Source organism: Oryctolagus cuniculus, chromosome 2, assembly GCF_964237555.1.
Source record: "Oryctolagus cuniculus chromosome 2, mOryCun1.1, whole genome shotgun sequence".
Classification (NCBI taxonomy): Eukaryota; Metazoa; Chordata; class Mammalia; order Lagomorpha; family Leporidae; genus Oryctolagus; species Oryctolagus cuniculus.
This window is the reverse complement of record NC_091433.1, coordinates 54,554,157-54,580,048: the sequence shown is the minus strand read 5'-3', so window position 1 is coordinate 54,580,048 and position 25,892 is coordinate 54,554,157. Positions and strand designations below refer to the sequence as shown.

General features: G+C 36.5%; 1 protein-coding gene across 1 annotated transcript in view; it reads right to left on the bottom strand.

The window, feature by feature from the left end:
* GALNTL6 (polypeptide N-acetylgalactosaminyltransferase like 6) overlaps positions 1-25,892 on the bottom strand; it is a 1,232,148-nt gene that overhangs the window by 811,229 nt on the left and 395,027 nt on the right. Inside the window, exon 3 of the mRNA XM_002709470.4 lies at positions 12,793-12,901. Coding sequence (XP_002709516.1) covers positions 12,793-12,901 — 109 coding nt within the window. The remainder of the gene's footprint in view (positions 1-12,792; positions 12,902-25,892) is intronic.

Below are 25,892 nucleotides of genomic sequence, written 5' to 3'. Positions count from 1 at the left end.
ACAAGAATAAGGAAGACAACACCATGTTCTCAAAAGAATACAACACTTCCATATGAGACTATGGGAGGGGAGCCAAGATGGTGGCATAGCAACAGAACATTTTCAGTCTCGGGGGGGTGGAAACAGATAGCTAATCAGGAAAGGGGATGCAGACTGGTGACAGAGCTGCAAGAGTTTTGAGCAGAGAAACCCGGGAGTCCAGCAGAGACTGAGCAGGGCCACACGGGGGTTGCAAAATGTCACTGAGACACAAGAGATGCTGCAGATAAGCCGAACAGGGAGACTGACGCCACACCCTCTCCCCTCCCCTGGCAGACCAGGTGAGACATGAAGTCACGAGTGCGCGAAGCTAAGGTTAGCAGTGGGCGGGAGAACCAGGGGAATTGTTTGAAATCCCAAGAGGGAAGAATAGGAGAAAAGATGAACTAGGGCATACCCTTGCCCATCCACGTCCCCCGACCCCCAGGACCTGCAACCAGCTGGGAGAGCTATATTGTCTGTTTACATCTCTGAACGCAAACACGGTGCCACTATATTTATCTTCTGTGTGTATGTCCATCGATTGTGGGGCCACTTCACCACACACCCCACACCCAGAAGCAAGGATCACAAAATTTCAGAGTGGTTTCCTCCCACCACAACACGAACTGTACAGCAGCAAGAAGTTCTGAATATTGAAATCCCTGGCTCATTTTACACACCAGAGCCTGGAACATGTAGGCGGGGCTTAGTGCACCAGAGCTCTCCTATCTGCTGCCCTCACCACCTAGAAGCAAGCAGGACCTCCAGAGGTGAGGCTATGTATATCCACTGGCAATGTAGATACATAGCAACTCGTAGCATAGGGAAATCTTGCTGCAAGAACGAAGACACATATTACAGATAAAATGAATTGGAAATGCTGAAAAACAAGGGGAAATTTTTTAATAAAACTAAGGAAGGTAGTATTAACCCCAGAATGGAAGAATACAACAACTGTTCAATAACAGAAGCAGAAGAGTCAGGGATTGAAGATATGCCAGAAACAGAATTCAGAAAATTAATCATTGGATTACTTAGGAGCAATCAAAAACACATTCACAACCTAAATCAAAAGTGTTCCCAGGAAATTGAGATATTGAAGAGAAATCAGAATGAAACTTTAGATATGAAGAATTCAATAGAGCAAATAAAAATGCAGTGGTCAGTCTCAAAAATAGAATAAATGAGACTGAAGAAAGAATATCAGAACTAGAAGACAAATTTCTGGAAATAACATAGACAAAACACAAGATGAAGAAATCAGAAATTGAAAAACACGGTTGAAGATCTGCAAGATTCAATCAAACAATATAACATTTGGATACTAGGAATTCCAGAAGGCATCGAAACAGAGAAAGGATTGGAAGGCCTTCTTAATGAAATAATAGTAAAGAACTTCCCCCTTCTGGAGAAAGAAAGGGACATCCACGTTCAGGAAATACACAGAACTCCCAATAGACACAACCAGAAAAGATCCTCACCTATATACCTAGTGGCAATGCTCTCCTCAGTAACACATAAAGAAAAGATCCTATTATGTGCCCAAAAGAAACAACAAATCACATTCAGAGGAAACCTGATTAAACTCACCCCAGACTTCTTATCACAAATCCTATAGGCAAGGAGAGAATGGTGAGACATACTCCAAGTTTTAAGAGAAAAACACTGTCAACTTAGATTACTAACATGCTAAAACATGTGCTACACACAAACACAGAAACAGGAATATCACTGGAAAAGTAGATAATTACCCAGCAAAAGAACAAATGAAATCTGAAGTACATAAACAGAACTATTTACAGAAACACGGCAGGGCAAGTTGGTACTTAAAATAGTAACACTGAATGTAAATGGTCTTAACTCCCCAGTTAAAAGACACAGACTGGATGAATGCATTAAAAAAGAAAACCCATCTATTTACTGCCTACAGGAAACACATCTTACCTGTAAAGATGCTCACAGACTGAAAGTGAAAGGATGGAAAAAGATAATCCACATCAACAGAAACCAAAAATGAGCTGGTGTGGCCATGGTAATATCAGATAAAATAGACTTTAATGCAAAAACCATCAAGAGAGACAAAGAAGGACACTATATAATAATCAAGGGATCATTCAACAGGAAGATGTGACCATTATAAATGTATATGCACTGAACCACAGGGCATCTGGCTACTTAAGTGAAATGTTAAAGGACTTAAAGGGAGATATAGATCCAAATATAATAGTGATGGGGGACTTCAATACTCCACTCTCAGCAAGGGACAGATCAACGAAACAGAAAATCAGTAAGGAAACATCAGAGTTAATTGACACCACCGACCAAACACACCTAGTAGATATCTACAGAACTTTTCAACCTACAGTTGCAGAATACACATTCACATGCACCTCAAGTACCTAGAAAAAAAGCAGCAAACTAAACCTAAAACCAGTAGAAGGAAAGCAATAATTAAAATCAGAGAAGAAATCAAAAAAATTGAAACCAAAAAAATACAAAAGATAACAATTGAAGAGCTGGTTTTTTGAAAACATAAAGAAAATTGACACTCCATTGACCCAACTAACCAAAAAAAAGGAGAGAGAAGACCCAAATCAACAAAATTGGAGATGAAAAAGGAAATGTGACAACAGACACCACAGAAATAAAAAGAATCATCAGAGAATACTAGAAAGAGCTATATGCTAACAAATTTGGAAACCAAAGCAATGGATAGATTACTGGACACATACAACATACCTAAACTGAGCTATAAAGACATAGAAAACCTAAACAGACCCATTACTGAGACAGAAATTGAGTTAATAATAAAGACCCTCCCAACAAAGAAAAACACATGACCGGATGGATTCACTGCTGAATTCTATGAAACATTTAAAGAACTAACTCAAATTCTTTCAAGCTATTTAAAAAAATTGAAAGGGATGGAATCCTCCCAAATTCCATCTATGAAGCCAGCATCACCTAAATCCGGAAAAGATGCAACAGAGAAAGAGAACTATAGACAAGGTGCTGGCGCTGAGGCTCAATAGGCTAATCCTCCACCTTGCGGCGCCAACACACCGGGTTCTAGTCCCAGTCAGGGCGCCGGATTCTGTCCCGGTTGCCACTCTTCCAGGCCAGCTCTCTGCTGTGGCCAGGGAGTGCAGTGGAGGATGGCCCAGGTCCTTGGGCCCTGCACCCCATGGGAGACCAGGAGAAGCCCATGGCTCCTGCCATCGGATCAGCGCAGTGTGCTGGTTGCAGTGTGCCGGCCGCGGCAGCCATTGGAGGGTGAACCAACAGCACAAGGAAGACCTTTCTCTCTGTCTCTCTCTCTCACTGTCCACTCTGCCTGTCAAAAAAAAAAAAAAAAAAAAACCTATAGACAGGGGCCAGCAGTGTGGCACAGTGGGTTAACGCCCTGGCATGATGCGCCAGCATCCCATATGGATGCTGCTTCGAGACCTGGCTGCTGCACTTCTGATCCAGCTCTCAGCTATGGCCTGGGATAGCGGTGGAAGATAGCCCAAGTCCTTGGGTCCCCGCACCTGCGTGGGAGACCCTGAATAAGTTCCTGGCTCCTAGCTTTGGATCAGCACAGCTCCAGCCATTGCAGCCAATTGGAGAGTGAACCACTGGATGGGATACCTCTCTCTCTCTCTCTCTCTCTCTCTTTCTCTCTTTTGCTCTCTCCCTCTCCTCTCTCTGTGTAACTCTTAATTTCAAATAAATAAAAATATGCTTTTTTTTTAAAGAAAACTACAGACTAATTTCCCTAATGAACACAGACACAAAAATCCTCAACAAAATCCTGGCCAATCAAATGCAACAACACATCAGGAAGATCATTCACCCAGACCAAGTGGGATTTATCCCTGGTATGCAGGGATGGTTCAGCATTTGTAAATTAATCAATGTGATATACCACATTAACAAACTACAGAAGAAAAACCATATGATTATCTCAATAGATGAAGAGAAAGCATTTGGTAAAATACAACACTTTTCATGATGAAAACTCTAAGCAAATTTGGTCTAGAAGGAACATTCCTCAAAATAAATAAGGCAATCTACAACAAATCCACAGCCAGCATCTTATTGAATGAAGAAAAATGGAAGCATTCTCGCTGAGATCTAGAATCAGACAAGGATGCCCACTCTCTTCATTGCTATTCAATATAGTCCTGAAAGTTTTAGCCAGAGCAATCAGGAAAGAAAAAGAAATCAATGGGATTCAGATCGGTAAGGATGAAGTCAAACTATCCTTATTTGCAGATTATATGCCTATATATATAGAGGAACCCAAAGACTCCACTAGGAGACTACTGGAACTCATAAAAGTATTTGATAAAATAGCAGGTTACAAAAACAACACACAAGACAACAGCCTGTGGATACACAGACAATGCCATGGCTGAGAAAGAACTTATAAGATCAATCCCATTCACAATAGCTACAAAAAATTAAATACCTTGGAATAAATTTAACCAAGGAGGTCAAAGATCTCTATAATGAGAATAATAAAACTTTAAAGAAAGAAAGAGAAGAAGACATAAAACAATGGAAAAATCTTCCATATTCATGATTAGAAGAATCAATCATCAAAATGTCCATCCTTCTGAAAATAATTTACAGATTCAATGAAATACCAATCAAAATATCAAAGACATTCTTCTCAGATCTAGAAAAAAATGATGATGGAATTTGTTTAGAAACATAAGAGGCTTAGGATATCTTAAGAAATCTTATACAACAAAAATAAAGCTGGAGGCATAAAAATACCAGATTTCAAGACACACTACAAGGCAATTATAGTCAAAATAGCCTGGTACTCATACAAAAACAGATGGATAGACCAATGGAACAGAATGGAAATGCCAGAAATCAATTCAAACATCTGCAGCCAACTTATATTCAACCAAAAAGCTAAAGCCATCTCTTGGAGCTGGGACAGTCTCTTCAACAAGTGATGCTGGGAAAACTGGATTTTACATGCAGAAAAATGAAGCAAGACCCCTACCTTACACCTTACACAAAAATACATTCAAAATGCATTAAAGACCTAAATCCATGATCCAATATCATCAAATTACTAGAGAGCATTGGGGAAACCCTGGAAGACATCGGCTTAGGCACAGAGTTCCTGGAAAAGACCCCACAGGCACAGGCAATAAAAACCAACATTAACAAGTGGGATTACATCAAATTGAAAAGTTTCTGTACAGCAGAGCCGGCGCCGTGGCTCAATAGGCTAATCCTCCACCTTGCGGCGCCGGCACACCGGGTTCTAGTCCCGGTTGGGGTGCCGGATTCTGTCCCGGTTGCCCCTCTTCCAGGCCAGCTCTCTGCTATGGCCAGGGAGTGCAGTGGAGGATGGCCCAGGTGCTTGGGCCCTGCACCCCATGGGAGACCAGGAAAAGCACCTGGCTCCTGGCTCCTGCCAGGATCAGTGCGGTGCGCCGGCTGCAGCGGCGGCCATTGGAGGGTGAACCAACGGCAAAGGAAGACCTTTCTCTCTCTGTCTCTCTTTCTCACTGTCCACTCTGCCTGTCAAAAAAAAAAAAAAAAAAAAAAAAAAAGAAAAGTTTCTGTACAGCAAAAGAAATAGTGAGGCAGTGAGGAAAGCAAAGAGTCAACCAACAAATGGGAGAATTTATTGGCAAAACATGCAACTGATAAAAGATTAATAATCAGAATATATAAAGTGATCGAAAAAATAATAGCAAAGCAAACAACCAAGTCAAGAAGTGGGCAAATGACTTAACTAGACATTTCTCAAAAAAACTAAATCCAAATGGCCTACAGACACTTAAAAAATGGTCAGGGTCACTGGCCATCAGGGAGATGCAAATCAAAACCACAATGAGGTTTCACTTCGCCCCGGTTAGAATGGCGTTCATACAGAAATCAACAAACAACAGATGCTGGCGAGGATGTGAGGAAAGCTACCCTAATCCACTGTTGCTGGGAATGCAGACTTGTAAGGCCAATGTGGAAGACAGTTTGGAAATATCTCAGAAATCTGAATATAGCCTTACCATATGACCCATCTACCCACCCCTCGGAATTTATCCAAAGGAAATGAAATCAGCTAATAAAAGAGACATCAGCACATCTATGTTTATTGCAGCTCAATTCACAAAAGCCAAGACATGGAATCAACCTAAATGCCCATCAATGCAAGACTGAATAAAGAAATTATGGGATATGTACTCTATGGAATACTACACAATGGTTAAAAAAGTGAAATCCAGCCATTTGCAAAAAACAAAAGGGGGGGGGATCTGTAAAACATCATGCTGAGTGAAATAAACCAGTCCCAAAGTAACAGATATTATATGTTCTCAGTCTGTGACAACTGAATACCTAAAAGGAAACTGGAGAAGTGAAACTGACACTATGAGAAACAATGACTTGATCAGCCATTGTCCTGACTGCAAGGAACAGCTTACTATTTTATTCTTTTTAGTCTCCTTTTGCTTTTATTTGACAGGCAGAGTTAGTGAGAGAGAGAGACAGAGAAAGGTCTTCCTTCCATTGGTTCACCCCCAAATGGCTGCCATGGCCGGCGCGCTGCGCCATTTCGAAGCCAGGAGTCAGGTGCCTCCTCCTGGTCTTCCATGTGGGTGCAGGGGCCCAAGCACCTGGGCCATCCTCAACTGCCTTCCCAGGCCACAGCAGAGAGCTGGACTGGAAGAGGAGCAACCAGGAATAGAACCCGGCGCCCATATAGGATGCCAGCTCCGCAGATGGAGGATTAACCAAGTGAGCCACTGCGCGGGCCCCATAGTCTTTTCTTTTTCTACTTAATACCATTTGTTGAACTCTTTACTTAACACAGAATTATTTTTAGGTGGCCCTGTCTAAATCCCAATGGAGTTTGTGGACTCCATAGCCTTGGCAGCTCATGTATAGAGCCTCAGGTGATCACTGACGTCATAAATAAGAGTGTCAATTGTTAAATCAATAACAGGATCACTGTGCACTTGTTCCTCATGTAGGGCCTCTGTCCTTAATGTGTTGTACAATGTGAATTAATGCTATAACTAGTACTCAAACAGTACTTTACACTTTGTGTGTCTGTGTGGGTGCAAACTGTTGAAATCTTTACTTAGTATAGAGTTGATCTTCTGTATATAAAGATAAGTAAAAATGAATATTAATGAAGAATGGGATGGGAGAAGGAGTAGGAGGTGGGATGGTTTGGGGATGGGAGGGCGGGTATGAAGGGAAGAACCACTATAGTACAAAAGATGTACTTATGAAGTTTATATTTATTAAATAAAAGCTTTCTATAAAAAAAGAGAAAAAGGCTGAGAGTATGAAGGTATAAATATATTATCAAATTTTAGAAGAAAATAGTAGTGAAAGAAAGCAAAAGAAATAATGAATACTTTCTCTGGAGGGAGGAGATAACTTCCACTTTGACTATGACCCTGTTGGAATAAGATCGAAGTCGGCAAACTCAAAAGGCTTCCATAGCCTTGGCAACTAATGACTAGAGCCTAGGGAGATTACTGATGCCATAAACAAGAGTGTCAAATTGTTAAGTCAACAACAGGAGTCACTGTGTACTTACTTCTCATGTGGGATCTGTCCTTAATGTGTTGTCCAATGTGAAATAATGCTATATCTAGTACTGAAACAGTATTTGACACTTTGTGTTTCTGTGTGAGTGCAAACTGATGAAATCTTTACTTAATACATACTGAATTGATCTTCTGTATATAAAGAGAATTGAAAATGAATCTTGATGTGAATGGAATGGGAGAGCGAGTGGGAGATGGGAGGGGTGCGAGTGGGAGGGAAATTATGAGGGGGGAAGCCTTTGTAATCCATAAACTGTACTTTGGAAATTTATATTTACTAAATAAAAGTTAAAAAAAAACAGAAAAACAAATAGAAGGCATGTATTACATAAGGGAATGAATATGTGAATAAACTAAACCAAAAAAATATAATGAATACATGAATGTAAATAAACTCAAAAAATAGAATAGATAAAATAAAGCAAAATTTTTGAAATGTTAATAAAATTGAAAAATGAATAATATCTGAAATACTATCTGAAGAAAAAGCAATATAAATTAATTAATAAATATGAACAGTTAAATGTAATGGACAAATTAGTGGAACATATTTTTAATAACAGGAGAAATGCAAAATAAACTAATGTTCATTTACATAGTCATCTCAGAATTTAAAAATATTTGCTCCAAGAAAATTTCAAGACTAGGTAGTTTTACTTACAAAATTTCATAATTATTAGAAAACAAATGACTATAATGTATAAGTAATTATAAAATGTTAAAAAAAAGCAGATTTAATCAAATCATTTTATAGAGTTGGCGATACATTGTTACAAAAACTTGAAAAGGATTTTGTGAAAAAGAAAAATTCATGATCAATATTTTGTCTATGGATAATTATTTGAAAATGCTGAAGAACATATTAGCAAATTAAATACAATGATGACTAAAAATATTTAGTGTCAAATAGCTAACTTGGTTTCTACTGCTAAAACAATGTATATAATTTACCCAAACAATAGATTAAAGCAGAAATTGTATTATCTATTTTAGTAGATAAGAATAAATAAAAAATTCTTCTTACCTTTATGATAACTTTTTTAACAATATCCATTGTAGCATAGTCATATCTCATATTTTACCTAAATTCCTTAACTTCAGATGAATAAAATGGAATAGTTTGTTTCTTTCCTAATTAAATACGATTTTTCATAATTGCTAAAAATGAATGCATAAACATTTGATAAAATCAACTTCCTTGAGACTGAAAATTATAAAATTCACAAACTCTCAGCAAGTCAGATCCAGAAATAATATGATGAAATGTGTTTAGAAAATGGAAAATGTATTTGTACCATGTTAGTAAATATGATAAAACATACTCATGTAGATAGATGATAGCTAGGTAGATGATAGATAGAACCTCAAAATAAGCATTTAATTTGCTATCATAAATCAAGAGTACTTATTGGTGTCCAATATTCAACATTGCACTAGCGTTCTTGACAAGTGTTATACCTGGGCAAAAATAGCTAAAAGAATAAACTCCATGATGTAAAGAAAGCACCTTTAAAACATTGTAATTATTTGTAGATATAATTCATATTAGTAAATGATTTTAAGTAATAAAAATATACTATTTTCTAAATTCATATCAATGCTAAAAACTGTTATTTCAATAAGCCATCTGGTAACAATGTGGAATTTCAAAAAATTAATACATATAACACACTTCTAAAAATGATGAGAATAAAATTAAAATAAATGAACTTAAAACACATCCCTTAAGATAATAAAGAAATAAGTAAATATAATGAAAACCAATGGAACTATTAGATATCGGAAAATGTCAATTATCTCATAATTTATCAATAGGCTCAATACAATTCCAAAATTTCAAATGTTTTGTGTACATGTGTTTGTGATACCTAAATCTGAATAAAAGTTTTCATGAAGAGCTTCAGGTAAGAATGCTAGTACATTCCCAAAGCAGAAGAGCAAGGAATAGTGCCTTCATAATGAGATTTATCAAATATCTATAGTTGTTATAAAGCTATGATGCAAAATCATATAGTGAAGGTGCAGAGATTTTCATTCACAGAATAGAATTGAGAACCCAGAAAGAGAGCATATACATACAGCAACCTAATTTATGATAAAGTCAACACATCAGATCAAGAGAAGGAGAGGTACATTTTCCAATAAATGTTGCTGAGGATTCTTTGGTTATTTAAATTGGTAAGAATTAAACAAACACTGAACCTCTACATCATATGAAAATGAAGTCCATGTAGAGTGAAAACATCAGTGTAAAAGTAAATTTATCAAGTGTATGAAAGACAATCAGTATGTCCTAACCTCAAAAAATTATTTCTGAATTTAATATCAAAATAATATATACTTAAACCACACATAAAATGATTTTTAAATATAGTCTACAAAATGTGGAATGAGATATCTTCACCAAAACCACAATGGATATTATCCAAAATAAATCACCCACATTGTGTGGATTAGTAAGGAAAAGAAAATTTTTTAAAAGTTGGAAATACAAATGAATAAAAAGTTTTACCAGAAAGGAAGAACAAATGGTTCATAAGCATAAAAAGGAGTAACGTATGCTAAAATTTAGTAATATGGATTGCAAGGGAAAGTAAGAGATTTTTTTCATATCACCAAGTTGTGAAAAGAAAGTCAAACAATAATAGGAATTGACAAAGACATAGAGAAAGGGAAATTACATCCATTACTGACTGTAGTGAAATTTGTATATTACTTTTGGAAAACAATTTATCACAGTCAAATAGAATTGAAATGTACATTCCCTATTTGTACAAATCTATTGCTAAACTGTTACCCAGAAAAATTGTCTCAATGTCTGAGGGATATCACACATGACAACTTATACCAGCATTACACATGACAACTAAAATGTGAGATTTATCCACATGTCCAAGAAGAGAGGGATCTTGTAGAAAATTAAAAACAAACAAAAAACCCAAGTAATGTTTCATATATTGACATGGATGAGTCTCAAAAGCAATTCTGAGTTAAAAAAGAAAGTCATACAATATTAGATAAAACTCAAATATTGGCAAAATGTAACTATTTGTTGTTTAAGGATAAATATACAGGTGATATAAATCTCAGAGAAAATTAAGATACGAAACACAAAATTGAACTCTTGGAGGGTACATAGCCTTAGATCCTTTTACTTGGCTTATATATGGAGTACACAGGTGGCTATTTTATTTTTACTCTGTACTTTTTTGTGTGCATGTGTTTGTGTGTGCACACACATATAGTCTAATAGACTTTTTTGTTATTTCCTTATATAAAAATAACTAATTCTAGTCTGTTATATTCGTCATATGTATTCTAGTGATTGATACAGATTTGGCATTTAAAACTTTTAAATTACATGAATAACTCATCCTTAAAAACCTGATGTATTAACAATTTTTAGTTCAAATTTCCCTTGGTCTAAGAGGATGAGGACATAAAACACATATTTATATAAAAGGTGTATTTGATGATATGAAGCAGAAATACAGGGGAAGTACTGGTTTTTATATCCCAACCTCATTATATGGAAAGGGTAAACACCACAATTCACATGAAAATAACTTAGTTTAATAATTACAGTTATCCTTAGTTGAGCTTTTAATATGTCCAATTGGCCAATTACTATAAGTATACTATATATAATATTTAGAATGATTCTACAGAGTAGCAGACCTGCAACATAATTTGATTTTTCAAATTATACAAGTGATGCATGTGAAAGCTAAAAATTGAACCTAGTTGCACCTCTCTCTCATATATGCCCTTGTCATTAGTCTATGTTGTTAAAATGCTATTATGCGAAGTCAGAAAGTGGAGTGTAATGGAACATTATCACACCCTACAATTAGTCCAGCTCTGCAAACAATTAGCTGTTTGACCGTGTTTGAAAGCTTATAAATTCTCAGCAATTCAAGTTTTTAAAAATTAAGGATAATAAAACCTATCAAAGCTGTTCTGAACTTTAAGTAAAATACATATGTGGAATAGCTCATACAAACCGTTTATTCATTTTTGATTATTACTATTAGGAATTTTTGTGACAATTAAGTTGGTATTATTATGCTACCTTTTCATAAATCTTCAGCATCTTGGGATAGACTAAGGAAGAGAGAGTTGGATTCACACAAGCCAATAGACGAAAAAAATGAGAGGACCAGAAAAATGAAGATTTTGATAAGGAAATCATCATCATGACAATACGTGTGGTGATGGCCAATGTGAGAAGATGATGAAACCTGGAAGAGGTCGAGTCTCTTACACAGGGAAGCAGTTTTAGGACAAGCTGCTCCTGTGCAGCTGCTAGAGGATGGTGCTTTGCTTTATTTAGCTCTTGCCATGTTGCTAAGACTATTTTACAGGCCAGACTACTTTCATAAATATTTAAACACTTTCACTAGCTACTCTGAGGGAATGAGCTATCTGGAAGACTAGCCAGGAGGACCACATCTTGTGGCTACCCATGGTTCTGCTACTGCTGACCTACAGTGCTATGTCCCAGGCCTACTGAGATGCCCATACCAGACAGTAGCTGTTCAGCTTCTATGATTCCCTAACTATGAAAAAAGAGTGCCTTCCATTGAATAATAGAATATGGACTTCTTATTATCTTCTATTCACTTTCACTGGATTTCTACTCACATATATTTCTGTTTCCATTTCTTTTATCCTCTTTCTCTAGCCTGACTAGATTTCTGCAAGATAGAATGTGCAGACTTACTTAATTCTATTTAACTTCCTATTTTTCCAGATGCTGGCAACATCAGATCCCTGGTTGCTATAATCCACTGACTTATTGTACCCTTTGCCAATGTCCTGAAATTGTGGTGCCTCTTAGATAATGTGTATTGCTAGTTAGATACACTTCAGCTCCAGTGAACCTTGCTTGAGTTACAGCTCTACCAGATCATATCTTATTAGTGAGTTCCAAAAAGCCTCTGGAAGCATTTTAGAATTATAAAGTACTATAAATTTCTAAAATTGTAATATACTCTTTTTCTGCTAATATTGAAAGATATATTTATCATTTGCATTGCTTCTGAAATTTAAAGTCACTTTGGTTCTATCCATTGTTGACCTTCAATAGTGAGACATACTTTACTGTGTGCAGAAGAAATACTAATTAGAGAGCCTTTAAGTGACACATGAGACACTGCAGTAAGTAACGTAGCACTTTGGCTTACACTGAACTTCATACCTGAACGCATAGCCTCTTTCTGAATGCTTTCATAGTCATGCCAGTCCTTTCTTCTCAAACCATCTGTCCATGAATAGAATTGCCCATCTCCCAGGCCCAGTGGAAATGTCTGTGGAAAAGGAAAGTATTCAGGCATAAAAATCCTTTTGCAAAGATAAAACACAGCCAGGGACAAAAACAGGCAATCAAAGAATATTTGTTGAATAAGTGATTCCTCTGAGTACAGAGAAAACTATTTCTAGAGACAAAAGTAACACATATTTAAATCATTTGGTCTGTAAAAACAGCATGCCTTTCTTACAACCCTATCTTTTCCTGTTTGTTGGATACAGAGACATTATTTATTCAGTGTGTCACTTCCTCTAAGCATAGATAGTTTGCTATTTTCACTTGCCCAAAGTATAAATAATGGTAATACTACAAATTTTGGTTTTAAATTGAATAAATGTTGTGGTTTTTTAATTTTTGTATATTTTGATCTAGTATATATGAATGGCTTTATAATATTTTTATTAGAAACCATTCATAGGTCGCTCACTATGTGCCAGGTTAATACTCTGTGTATAAAAGTTTTGTTTAGTCATTATAATAGCCTTGTGCTGTAAATCCCTACATTTCTGCCAACTAAATTTAGTCTCAGAGAACTAAAATAACTTGAATTAACCTTCAGTAGCAAAGCCAAGACTTAGACCAATTGTGGCCTCAACAACTGTTAATTACTATTTCCCATCTAACTTTGCACTACAGTATAATTTATGTTTCAAAATATGGATGAAATTATCACCCACTTATCAACTATAGTCACAACACAAACTTTATACTTTTATAAATATTATAATTTCAAGGATATTATATTATAATGTCAAAGAACTTGTTGCTCATTCAAATGGTGAGCTCAGAAATAAAGAAAAGGAAAACACATATAAGGATAATTGTACATATATATAAAAAGTTTAGAATAATGTTAACTTTAAAAGGAAACTGAGAAGAAAGAAAAGTTATTAAAAACCAAAAAGAGGACAGTAAAATAGAAGAAAGTGGGAAAATTAAATTCTGGGAGTTTATAATAAACACTTTTACAAGTAAATTATTTTTTTCTAGTTGATTTTCTTGTAGTTAGAAATTTTTCCAAAACTCAGCTATGCATAGAAAGTTATAATCAAATGAATTAAAAATACACACTCATGGTTTTGTCTCAGCCATGCATTTATAAATTTTGAACATCTAATCAATATTTCTTATCCTGATTGACATGATACCAAACTAAAAACATGATCTTCAGATTTACAAATCTTGAAATGAAACATGGAGATATTTCTGTGTGAATTCCAGGTATACAAAGCTATCTTGTTACCTGGTATACTCTGTGTCTTTTATCTTCATGTGTTTTAAGGTACAGGAATATTACTAATGGATAAAGTAGATTTAACACAAAGTTAATCTTTACTTTCAACAAAAACAAAAGGAAAATGATCATAAAGAAAAAATGCATCAAAAGGCAGATAGTTTTAATAACATAATCTGCATATAAATGGTTGAGAACTACTACAAAGGCAGCACATTTTTATTTAAGTCACTAAAATTTTTAAATACCTAAGAATTGGAGGCATCAGGAATTTCTGAGAGTGAGTTTAAATCTCGAGAAACTCAACAACAACAAAACAAACAATCCACTTAAGAAGCTCTTGAATGCTAGTATAAGGATGCCAAAATAAAGTGAAAATCAGGGTTCCACATGAACAACGTTCTCTTCCTTCACCAGGCTTCCAGAAAGCTGCAAGGTCACAGTTTGTGCCAACAGATATCTATTTTGAGAACTGAGTACAAAAGACATATGGGTATTGGCTCTGAGACAAAATCCAGTAACTGCAAGGGAAATCCCCTCAATAGCAAACTTTTCTCTACACATAGAACTTTATATCAATATTTTCATCACTTTATTTATGAGTAGGCAACCAAGGATTACCAGATATTTGTAAGATATTTTAACATAATCTTTAGAGATCAAAAGTCAATAAAAGACATAAACTTGCAGGAAATAAACAGAAGCAATATAAGACATATAAGAAAATTTCTCCCCAAATCAAAATTTAATTTCTTTGAAGAATGTTATGAAAAATCATTCTATAGGAACATAATCTAGCAGGGTGGGGAGAAAAGGAGCCTTTGGACAATAAGAAAGAGTTCCTGAAAATAAAAATACGATAGCAGGGAAAGAATAGTTAAGAGACACTTTAGAAATAGAGGATTGGCAGGCGCCGCGGCTCACTAGGCTAATCCTCCGCCTTGCGGCGCCGGCACACCGGGTTCTAGTCCCGGTTGGGGTGCCAGATTCTGTCCCGGTTGCCCCTCTTCCAGGCCAGCCCTCTGCTGTGGCCAGGGAGTGCAGTGGAGGATGGCCCAGGTGCTTGGGCCCTGCACCCCATGGGAGACCAGGAAAAGCACCTGGCTCCTGGCTCCTGCCATCGGATCAGCGCAGTGCGCCGGCCGCAGTGCGCCAGCCGCAGCGGCCATTGGAGGGTGAACCAACGGCAAAGGATGACCTTTCTCTCTGTCTCTCTCTCTCACTGTCCACCCTGCCTGTCAAAAAAAAAAAAAAAATTAAAAAAGAAATAAAGGATTGGTTCTTATTCCGACAGGGTCATAGTCAAAGTGGAAGCTCTCTCCTCCCTTCAGAGAAAGGTACCTCCTTCTTTGATGGCCCCGTTCTTTCCACTGGGATCTCACTCGCAGAGATCTTCCATTTAGGTCTTTTTTTTTTTTTCCAGGGTGTCTTGGCTTTCCATGTCTAAAATACTTTCATGGGCTCTTCAGCCAGATCCGAATGCCTTAAGGGCTGATTCTGAGGCCAGAGTGCTATTTGGGACATCTGCTATTCTATGAGTCTGCTGTGTATCCCGCTTCCCATGATGGATCCTTCTCTTCCTTTTTGATTCTATCAGCTAGTATTTGCAGACACTAGTCTTGTTTGTGTGATCCCTTTGACTCTTAGACCTATCAGTGTGATCAATTGTGAACTGAAGTTGATCACTTGGACTGGTGCAATGGCATGGGTACATGCCACCTTGATGGGATTGTATTGGGATCCCCTGGCATGATTCTAACTCCATAGCCTTGGCATCTCATGACTAGAGCCTAGGGAGATTACTGACGCCATAAACAAGAGTGTCAAATTGTTAAGTCAACAACAGGAGTCACTGTGTACTTACTTCTCATGTGGGATCTGTCCTTAGTGTGTTGTCCAATGTGAAGTAATGCTATAACTAGTACTGAAACAGTATTTGACACTTTGTGTTTCTGTGTGGGTGCAAACTGATGAAATCTTTACTTAATACATACTGAATTGATCTTCTGTATATAAAGAGAATTGAAAATGAATCTTGATGTGAATGGAATGGGAGAGTGAGCATGAGATGGGAGGGGGGTGAGTGGGAGGGAAACTAAAAAAAATACACAATTACTCTTAGGTGTTTAATTAATGCTATAACTAATACTCAAATAGTATTTTACACTTTGTGTTTCTGTGTGAGTGCAAACTGGAAATTTTTACTTAATATATGCTAAATTGATCTTCTGTATATAAAGATAATTGAAAATTAATCTTGATGTGAATGGAAGGGGAGAGGGTGTGGGAGAGGGGAGTGTTGTGGGAGGGAGGGAAGTAATGGGGGGGAAGATATTGTAATCCATAAGCTGTACTTTGGAAATTTATGTTCATTAAATAAAATAAAATAAAAAAAGAAATAAAGGATTGGAAGAACTTTATTAAAAAATAGAAAAAAAAATGAAAGAGTGACAAGATGATAGAGTATTAAAATAAGGAAGCAAAATGACAGCAAGATTAGAGATTTTGATTGTGCAAGTGGGATAGAATGAAGTTCCACAAAGGCTGCCTCTGTGTTAGAAAACAAATTTATAATTTCATATATATATATATATATATATATATATGGAGAAATGGGTTACATTTCCTTCAAAAAGATTGAGATAATTAATTATACATAAAATTAAAATATGAGCAATGAAAAGTGTGCCAATTAATTAGAAGCAAAAAGAAACAATGTAAGAAATAGTTGAATAAGTCCAATGAGGAAAATGCTGTAAGATATTTAATAGTGCATTACATGCATGTTATATATAAATATATAAAAACAGTAGGCAGTAAACAGAGAACATCAAAACAGTAATTATGTTTCACATATAAACATGGAAGCATATAACAGAATAAAAATAAGAAATGGATGTGGTTGCTCTGGGGATCAGAAATTGCAAATAGGGGCCGACACTGTGGCCCAGTGGATTAACACCTTGGCCTGAAGCGCCAGCATCCCATATGGGCACAGGTTCTAGTCCTGGCTGTATCACTTCCAATCCAGCTCGCTGCTATGGCCTGGGAAATCAGTACAAGATGCCCCAAGTCCTTGGGCTCCTGCACCTGTGTGGAAGACCTGGAAGAAGCTCCTGGCTCCTGGCTTTGGATCCGCGCAGCTCCAGCAGTTGTGGCCAACTGGGGAGTGAACCATCGGATGGAAGACCTTTCTCTCTGGCTCTCTTTCTCTCTGTATAACTCTGACTTTCAAATAAATAAATAAATCTTAAAAAAAAGAAATTGCAAATACAGAAAGTGAGCAAGGGGATTGCTGGTTACCATTACAATCTTTATAGTGAGATTTCCAATTTTAAATTATTTTGCAAGTATTACTTTATATAAAAATAAACCTCAAAAATCCTCAAGATTTATTTTAAGATGTGTAATCATAATAAGAGGATTCTGGTTAAAGCAGACCACCTGACATGGTGCTCTAACAAAAACTACATTCCACATCAATGCCCTTTCTCTCTACCAGTGCTTCCCACAGGATCAGCATCAACAGGAAACTTGTCAGAATCTGACTCCCGATCCCGACTCAGATTTATTAAATCAGAAACTTTGAGGAGATAAGAAAAACAGAAATCTGTGAAAAATCTTTTTTAACAAGTTCTCCAGATTATTTTGAGACTTATTAGAATTTGAAAAAGTCCAATATACTTCAGTAAGGAAACCAACACAATTATCCTAATAAGGGAGAAAGTCAGAATGGGTATTTGGATTGGTGGTTATGATGCCCATGGGATGCCTGCATCCTATACTGAAGTGCTTAGGATTGAGTCCTAGATCCATCCTGATTTCAGGTTTCTAATAATGTGTACCTTGTGGGAGACCTAGATTAATTCCTGGCTTCCAACTGGCCCAGCCCAGCCCTAGTCATTGTAAGCATCTGGCAAGTGAACAAAAGGATGGAAGTCCTCTCTGTTCATTTGTCTCTCTTTGACATTTTGCCTTGGGAAGAAAAAAGAAATAAAAAGAAAAAGAAAGGAAGGAAGTCAAACTCTTTAGGAGATTGTGTGCCACATTCTACTGAAGAGTCTTTCATATGTTAAAAGCTGATGACCAATATAAAGATTAGGTATGATGGCATTATTTTCACTTTCCAGAAAGGTAAGTGAAAAATTGTAAATCAATCCCAGTAATTTTTTTTGCATAAAACTAACCACTTTAGTTTTTATATAAAACTAACTTTTGATTCTAAAAGCTAAAACATTTAGTAAATGATACTTTTCATTTATGTGAGCCCTCTCTTCTGCTCAGATCCATTTGCTTCTCTCCTGAAATATCTTGTGTTCTCTGAATCATTATAGTAGCACAGACTCATGATCTATGACATTGTACAATAAAGAAATTCTACTTTTATGAGGTATGTATTTCAGCTATTTATTTGTGAGTACCTTTTGGGTTTTTCACCTTGTGAACTGCTTATTCACTCTTAGGTCACTACAAATAATTAACTTGAAAAAAATTTCAGGATGAAAGGGACAGAATCCATTAAATAGAAACCATATATAATAGCTATAGTTGGATCCCAGAGCCTATAAAAATGTAATATATATTTGAATAGGTCAGGAGAAAAGTTTCCAAGAATAAAGCATTATGCATTGGCAATGCATTTCCCCAGGTAACAAAATCAAATATCTCTGGGGTCAGTGATGTGGCAAATGGATTGAAACTGTCATGTGTTACTCTAGGGATTGATGAACTCTGGGATTGTATTACTACTATTATTAACTTTATTAAAAACATTTATTTCTTCATTTATTTGAAAGGGGGAGAAAGACAAAGATAGATACAGAGTGGGTGGAGGAGAGAGAGAGAGAAAGAGAGATTTTTCATCTGACGCTTTGTTCTCCACTTGGCTGCAACAGCAAGTTCTAGGCCAGACTGAAGCCAGGAGCGAGGAATTCCATCCTGGTATCCCACATGGGTGACAGGGCCCTAGTACTTGGGCCATCTTCCACTGCCTTCTTAAGCACACTGCCAGCTGGGATTTGAATTGCCTCTCTGACATGGAATGCTGGTGTCATAAGTGAACACTTAACTCACTGCACCCCAGTAACCTGCTATGCCACTTACACTATTATTATTTTTATTTAAGATGTATTTATTTATTTGAAAGGCAGAATTACAGAGAGATGAAAAGACAGGCAAAAGTAGATCTTCCATTTGCTAGTTCACTCTTCAAATTCCAAATGCTGGAATGGCAGTGGCTAGGGCTGGACCAGGTGGAATCCAGGAACCCAGAGCTCCATCCAGGTCTCCTACCAGGGTGGCAGGGACCCAAGCAGGGGCCCTGCTTCCTAGGCTCATTTGGGAAGTGGAACAGCTGGGACTTGAACCATCACAGTCAGTGGTTTAACCCACTATGCCACTATGCCAGCCCCTGTCATTATCTTTTCAATAATATATCACTTCTGAAGGCTGTCATTCTGAAGCCTCTGATGAGTAAGAAAAACTTGCTCCTTGCCTCTAAATTAGAGCTCTCTTGTTTATCATAAGTATAGAGGTAAAGACAATGAAAATACTCATTTGTAAGTCTACAAAGGAAAAGGTATATTCTAAAACCTTACATTTTATAAATCAACCAATGAACATTTATTTTTATAATCAACTATATACCCCCTTCTCTACCTGGTCTTGGAAGAAATTCATATATGATGCAGTAAAAGGACTTTGGATCTAGGCTCAGAAGACATAAACTTTCTAACCATAGGTATGGAACTGGCATGTCCTCTAGGTTCTTCTGTTAACTCATAAGTGGAGTTAAGGGAATCAAAATATTATTTGCATCTTACAAAGATCTTGAGTGGTAAATCAGAGAAAATAAGTGAAGTTTCTTGCCTTATCAAAATGTGATATATGTATGCAGCTGGGTTTACTATTTCTACTATTTTGATAGATATTTGAGTTATTTCAATTGTCCTCCAGAATTTTAACCACTGTTGCAGGGACAAAATTTATAAACATTAAAAAATATTATGTGGGTAATACTCTATACAGTAGATGTTAATAGAATAAAGTGATGGGTATGAATTCTTATATTGGATGTGATGAATTTCTTATATGTTAGAGCTACCTGGGAGATGTTTTAAGCAAATAGAACACAACTAGAAAATTTATATGACAGGCAATATGGATGGAAAAAATATCCAATTAACATTTATTCTGAAATTATTATATGCTTATAAAAATGGATGCTGAATTGGAGTTCAGAAAGGTAAATGTACATACTAAGATCTTCTTGATCACATAATTAATAAATCACAAACTAGAATTTGAATCAAGTTCACCTACCTTTAAATCTTATGAATTAATAAAGCCAACAAACAAACTTGTTTTTTTATGTTTCTCCTATTATTCAAATTTTGTTATGGAAAATTTTAGGAAATACATTGAAATAAAAAGACAACTAATCCATAAACAGGACTTTGGAACCTATGTACTCAGTGAATCATGAAAGGCTCTCAGATTGTGGAGAAACAGAATAAAGCATTATTCAGAAGTTAGTTTTGTGTTTGTTTCAATATCTTTTTACATCCCAGGTTTGAATCCAACCATAGAAAACACAATGGATCTAGAATAATCTACAGAGGATTTTTGTGTATCCGCAAAACACAATGATAAATTTATTACAAGAACATAAAATCATTTTTAGTGGATGGAACCATCTTGTTCTTCACATTCTGTATAAATACTCAGATGCATCATTATTAACTAATTCCAAAATACTGACATAATTAGTAAGTCTTGAGCCAGTATATTTTGCTGAAACCTCTAGTTAATCCATTCTCCTTACTTTGGAAACAAGGTCAGAAATGGGATTTAAAATTCAGATGTGTGAAATAGGTAGAAGTTTCTACTAAGGTGTATAGCTCGTTTTTAGATCTTAAAAAATTTCAATAATATCTGGAAGTGTTGACTGTTACATGGAAATATCTTGATTTAAAATGTTAAGCTAATTTTTTTTTGACAGGTAGAGTGGACAGTGAGAGAGAGAGAGACAGAGAGAAAGGTCTTCCTTTGCCATTGGTTCACCCTCCAATGGCCGCTGCGGCTGGTGCGCTGCGGCCAGCACACCGCGCTGATCCGATGGCAGGAGCCAGGTACTTCTCCTTGTCTCCCATGGGGTGCAGGGCCCAGGCACCTGGGCCATCCTCCACTGCACTCCCTGGCCACAGCAGAGAGCTGGCCTGGAAGAGGGGCAACCGGGACAGAATCCGGCACCCCGACGGGGACTAGAACCCGGTGTGCCGGCGCCGCAAGGCGGAGGATTAGCCTAGTGAGCCACGGCGCTGGCGTTAAGCTAATTTAAATAATTGTAAAACCTGTCATCTGGACACGTATTCAGGACATATCAAAGCTGCTATCTCCAGTCTAAACTAAACCTCTGTTTGAATTTATACCATAATCATAAATCATGAAGCTTACTCAGCCTACCACAGAAATTGATGTCATTGTCTTTTGGCTATTGGAAACTTGACTGAGACTACCAAGACCTTAAGTTTATATATTTTGTGATTATATTAGTATCTCAGTTTCTGAGAGCACAGAAGGATTTTTTTCATATGTCATTTTCGGGATCACTCATACAGCAACTGGCTCTGCAGGGTGGTTGCGTGGATCATCAGAGCTAAAGTCAAATACAAAGGCACAGGGGGATGCAGAAATTTTTCAAAAGTGAAAAAGCTAGAAAAGTGAGTTCTGGTGAAGGGTAACTGAAGAGTGCTCTGGTTTCATTTCGAAGTTAAAGAAGACAAAATAACTGAGTGGCTTGATGCTCAGCATTCCAGGTGAGATCACTGCTTCTTGCTGGCACAGCATTACCTAGACCGTAGCAATTGCAGGATGAAATTTTATTACATAGTAATGTTTACCTTCATTTGTGTGAGTTTCTATAGGATTTGTTTGCAAGAAAAGAATGCTGTCACACTCTTGTTATAAAAATATCAGCATTTTATTTTATTTATATTCATGTAATACAAGGAACACACAATTTGAGAGTTTTGATATCTCTGGCCTTCTACTCCAATCACCCTGAAATTGTTTTTAATGGGATTTTCATTCTTTGGTCAGTGGGAAGATTAAACATCACCTATTTTTTTTTTTTCATGAGGAAAGGTCAGAGCACCCCCACTTTATGATTTCTCAGGTGCCTGTGAAGAATTTCCAAAGATGTCTCCTTATTTACATAGCATTCCTGTGTGGGTAGCTGAAAAAAAAAAAACATTTTGTGTTAACTATCTCTTTTTTTCTATATTGTAACTTCCTATGTTTAATTAATATGATGAGCATAATCAGAATTAATTCTTAGGAAACAGATACTTCTGTTTATCTGGAACCATACAGATCAGTATCAAAGAATTCACAAGTAAATTAAGAACAACATTATTAAGAGTAGTTTTATTGGTTAAAGGAAATGGACTTAAAGTGCCTGGTAAAATCCTTCCTGACATTAGGTAGGGATAAGAACTCAGCAGTAGCCATAAATCCAGCTGACATACTCAATTTCTGTCTAAGCACAAGATGCAGGGTGGTTACATTACTGACCCTCAAAATTACTATAATTTTAACTTTTCTTCATCACAACAGAAACCTGTTAACTCAGCAGGAGGGCCCTCTAAATCCCTGATTGCTATACAGCAGCATACCTTGAAGAAATCCTGAGGAGATCAGCATCTTACAAATAGGACACATTTCCTGAAATTTTTCCCATCTCAAAGTATGATTTCTAAGAGAAAGATAAAAAAAAAAAAAAAAAAAAAAAAAAACAAAAAACAAACAAACAAAAAAAAACCAGAAAAATTAGCATGGAAGTGGACAGCATAACTGGAAATATAAAAGGAAGATCATATCATAAAAAGCATATTATATTAACCTTCATGAATCATCAGTCCCTCTCTTGATGGTGAATCCATAAACTTGCAGTTTTCCTGGGGGCTTAAACCTGGGCTTCTTGATCCCCTAAATTTGTCTTCAGAAGGTCATCACATGGTGTCTCTAGAATTCCACCCTTTCAATTTGTCAAGGAAAAAGCATAGCATCCTCAGTTGTTCTCCAGAATCAACATTATCTTAAACTGTGATTCTATTTTCTTATTAATATAAGCTCACTGTGTTACTTCTAAAAATAAATGTATAACACAGAAAGATGAAATAAGGATTAGAGATAAAAGCAAATGATCTTTTGTTATGGTAAATATGATAGTGGCGCAGAAACCAAAAAAGGTGTCAGTTCTTTCTCCAACTTTTATGTCATCTAGATATTTTGTATAGCTAGTTACAAATAAATATACTAATAGCACTAGATGTAGAATTACAACTGAGGATACAAAATAAGTCTACAAATAAAATTTATTAGACAATAGTATGGCTAAGTTTTATAGTCCTTAAATATCACTGTAAAACATATGAAGGCACTTTTAAAGTTTATGACAAGTGAAATTCATAGATAAGATTATTTTGGTGCCAGAAATTTTGTAATTCATATGTACTTACATCATTAATGCATCAATAGTTAACTCTTTCACAATCATTAAAATAATCATCCCAGTAACCACATGTATACAACTGTAGAAGATACCTCAACATTGTCTTCAATGGGGTATTTTGTTCTTTTAGTTTTGTTGTAATTTTAGATGGTTTTATAGTGATGATATAAATTTTTTGTGTGAAGGAAATTGTCCTAAATAGTGAAGACAATTGAACTATGAAAATGCAGCATTATAATGAATCAAACCAATAAGTTTTAAGCTTGTCATAATAGTTGACATTTATTTTATTTTATTTTTTTAAGATTCATTTATTTGATAGGTAGAGTTAGAGGCAGTGAGAGGGAGAGACAGAGAGAAAGATTTTCCATCCATTGGTTCACTCCCCAAATGCAACGGCCAGAGCCAGGAGCCAGGTGGTTCTTCCAGTCTCCCATGTGGGTACAGGAGCCCAAGCACCTGGGCTGTCCTTCACTGCTTTCCCAGGCCACAGCAGAGAGCTGGATTGGAAGAGGAGCAGATAGGACTAGAACCCGCGCCCATATGGGATGCCAGCGCCGCAAGCAGAGGATTAACTTACTGCGCCACGGCGCCGGCCCTATTTTATTTTTATTATTTTTCAAGGTTTTTTTAATTCGTTTTATTTGAGAAGTAGAGTTACAGAGCAAAATATGGAGAGACAGAAAGGTCTTGCATTCGCTGGTTCACTCTCCAAATGGCTGCAATGGCTGGAGCTAAGCCGATCCCAAGCCAGGAGCCAGGAGCTTCTTTCAGGTCTCCCATGCTGATGCAGGGGCCCTAGCACTTGGGCCATCTTCACTTCTTTCCCAGAACGAAGCAGCGAGCTGGATTGGAAGAGGAGCAGCTGAGAGATGAACCAGTGCCCATATAGGATGCCAGTGCCACGGACGGAAGCTTAGCCTACTATGACACCGAGCCAGTCCTGAGCTGACATTTTTTAACTCCTTTAATATTTAAGAAGATTTATTTAAAAGGTGAAAAAGTAATAGCAAACCATTTGAAACTGAACAAATATTTATTTTTAGGGGTGTCACAAACTAAGCTGTAAAATGAAATCAATGGTAAGTCAAATATCTTTTCTGGAGATAAGAAAGGCTATTTAGATCATGTTTCTTTTGTACAATCAACATTTAACACTAGTGTAATTTCCTTCATTCCACCATTAAGCTAGCCAGTCAACAGGGATACATTTATTGAATGCTTGCTTTGACATGAGAAATAGATTTATAGTTGACAATCAGACAAAATTGCAGCCCTCAGGGACATTCTATCCTAGTACAGGAGACACTTAGCTAATTAATGGTAATTGAGCACCTACCGTATACCTGACACTGTTCTAGATATGTGGGGCCTATCAGTGATCAAAGAAGAGCAATATTCTTGCCCTTGAGGGGCTTGCATTCTGGAACTGCAAGATTAAAAACAACAAAAAGCAAGTAAACTGCACAACATTCCCTTCATTGAAATATTTTGTACTTTATTTAACTGATGTGTTGTCAGAAGACAGAATAGGGCAGTGATGTACTGGGTTTGGGACATGATGAATTTAAAGTGCCTAATACCTAGAAAAGAGGTGTCTGGGAGAATACTGGGTTTACTGAGCAAATAAGCAATAATACTATCTTAATGGAAGGATTCACTCTAAAATAGTGTTTTGTACAGAAAGCATTTCACTGGAATATGGAAGTCTGCTCTTATGTGAATGGGTAAGCCTCTTTTCAGACATAAGTGTCCATACTTTGGAATAGCTAAAATAGGTTGCTTTTAATAGTGTTTGACTATCTGCAGTAAAAAAAAAAAAAAGTCTGCAGTGTCACAGGGAGGTAGAAGGTGAGAAGGGGATAATCTGCACTTTCTTAAGTACCAAATGACAAAATGTCAAGATCTAACAAGTAGAAGAAAAAGTATTTAAAATCTAAATCTTAAAAGGATCTTGGACTGTGACTTTCACAGCTAATTATTTTAAATACCAGCAAAGATGTTTTCCAAGCTCCTAATTTAGAGTATCTCATTGAACAAACCGTAGACATGAAAGATAATATATCATTGTGATTTCCTGGTATCTGCTCTGTACTCTGAAAATAATTAACTTACGGGAAAGCAACTTCGATTTTTGTAACTATAATTAGTAGTCAAGAAGTTTTTAAAATTGGAACTATATTTAAACACCACATTTTTAGAACACTAATATGAGATTGAGTAACATTGTAGGCTACAGAA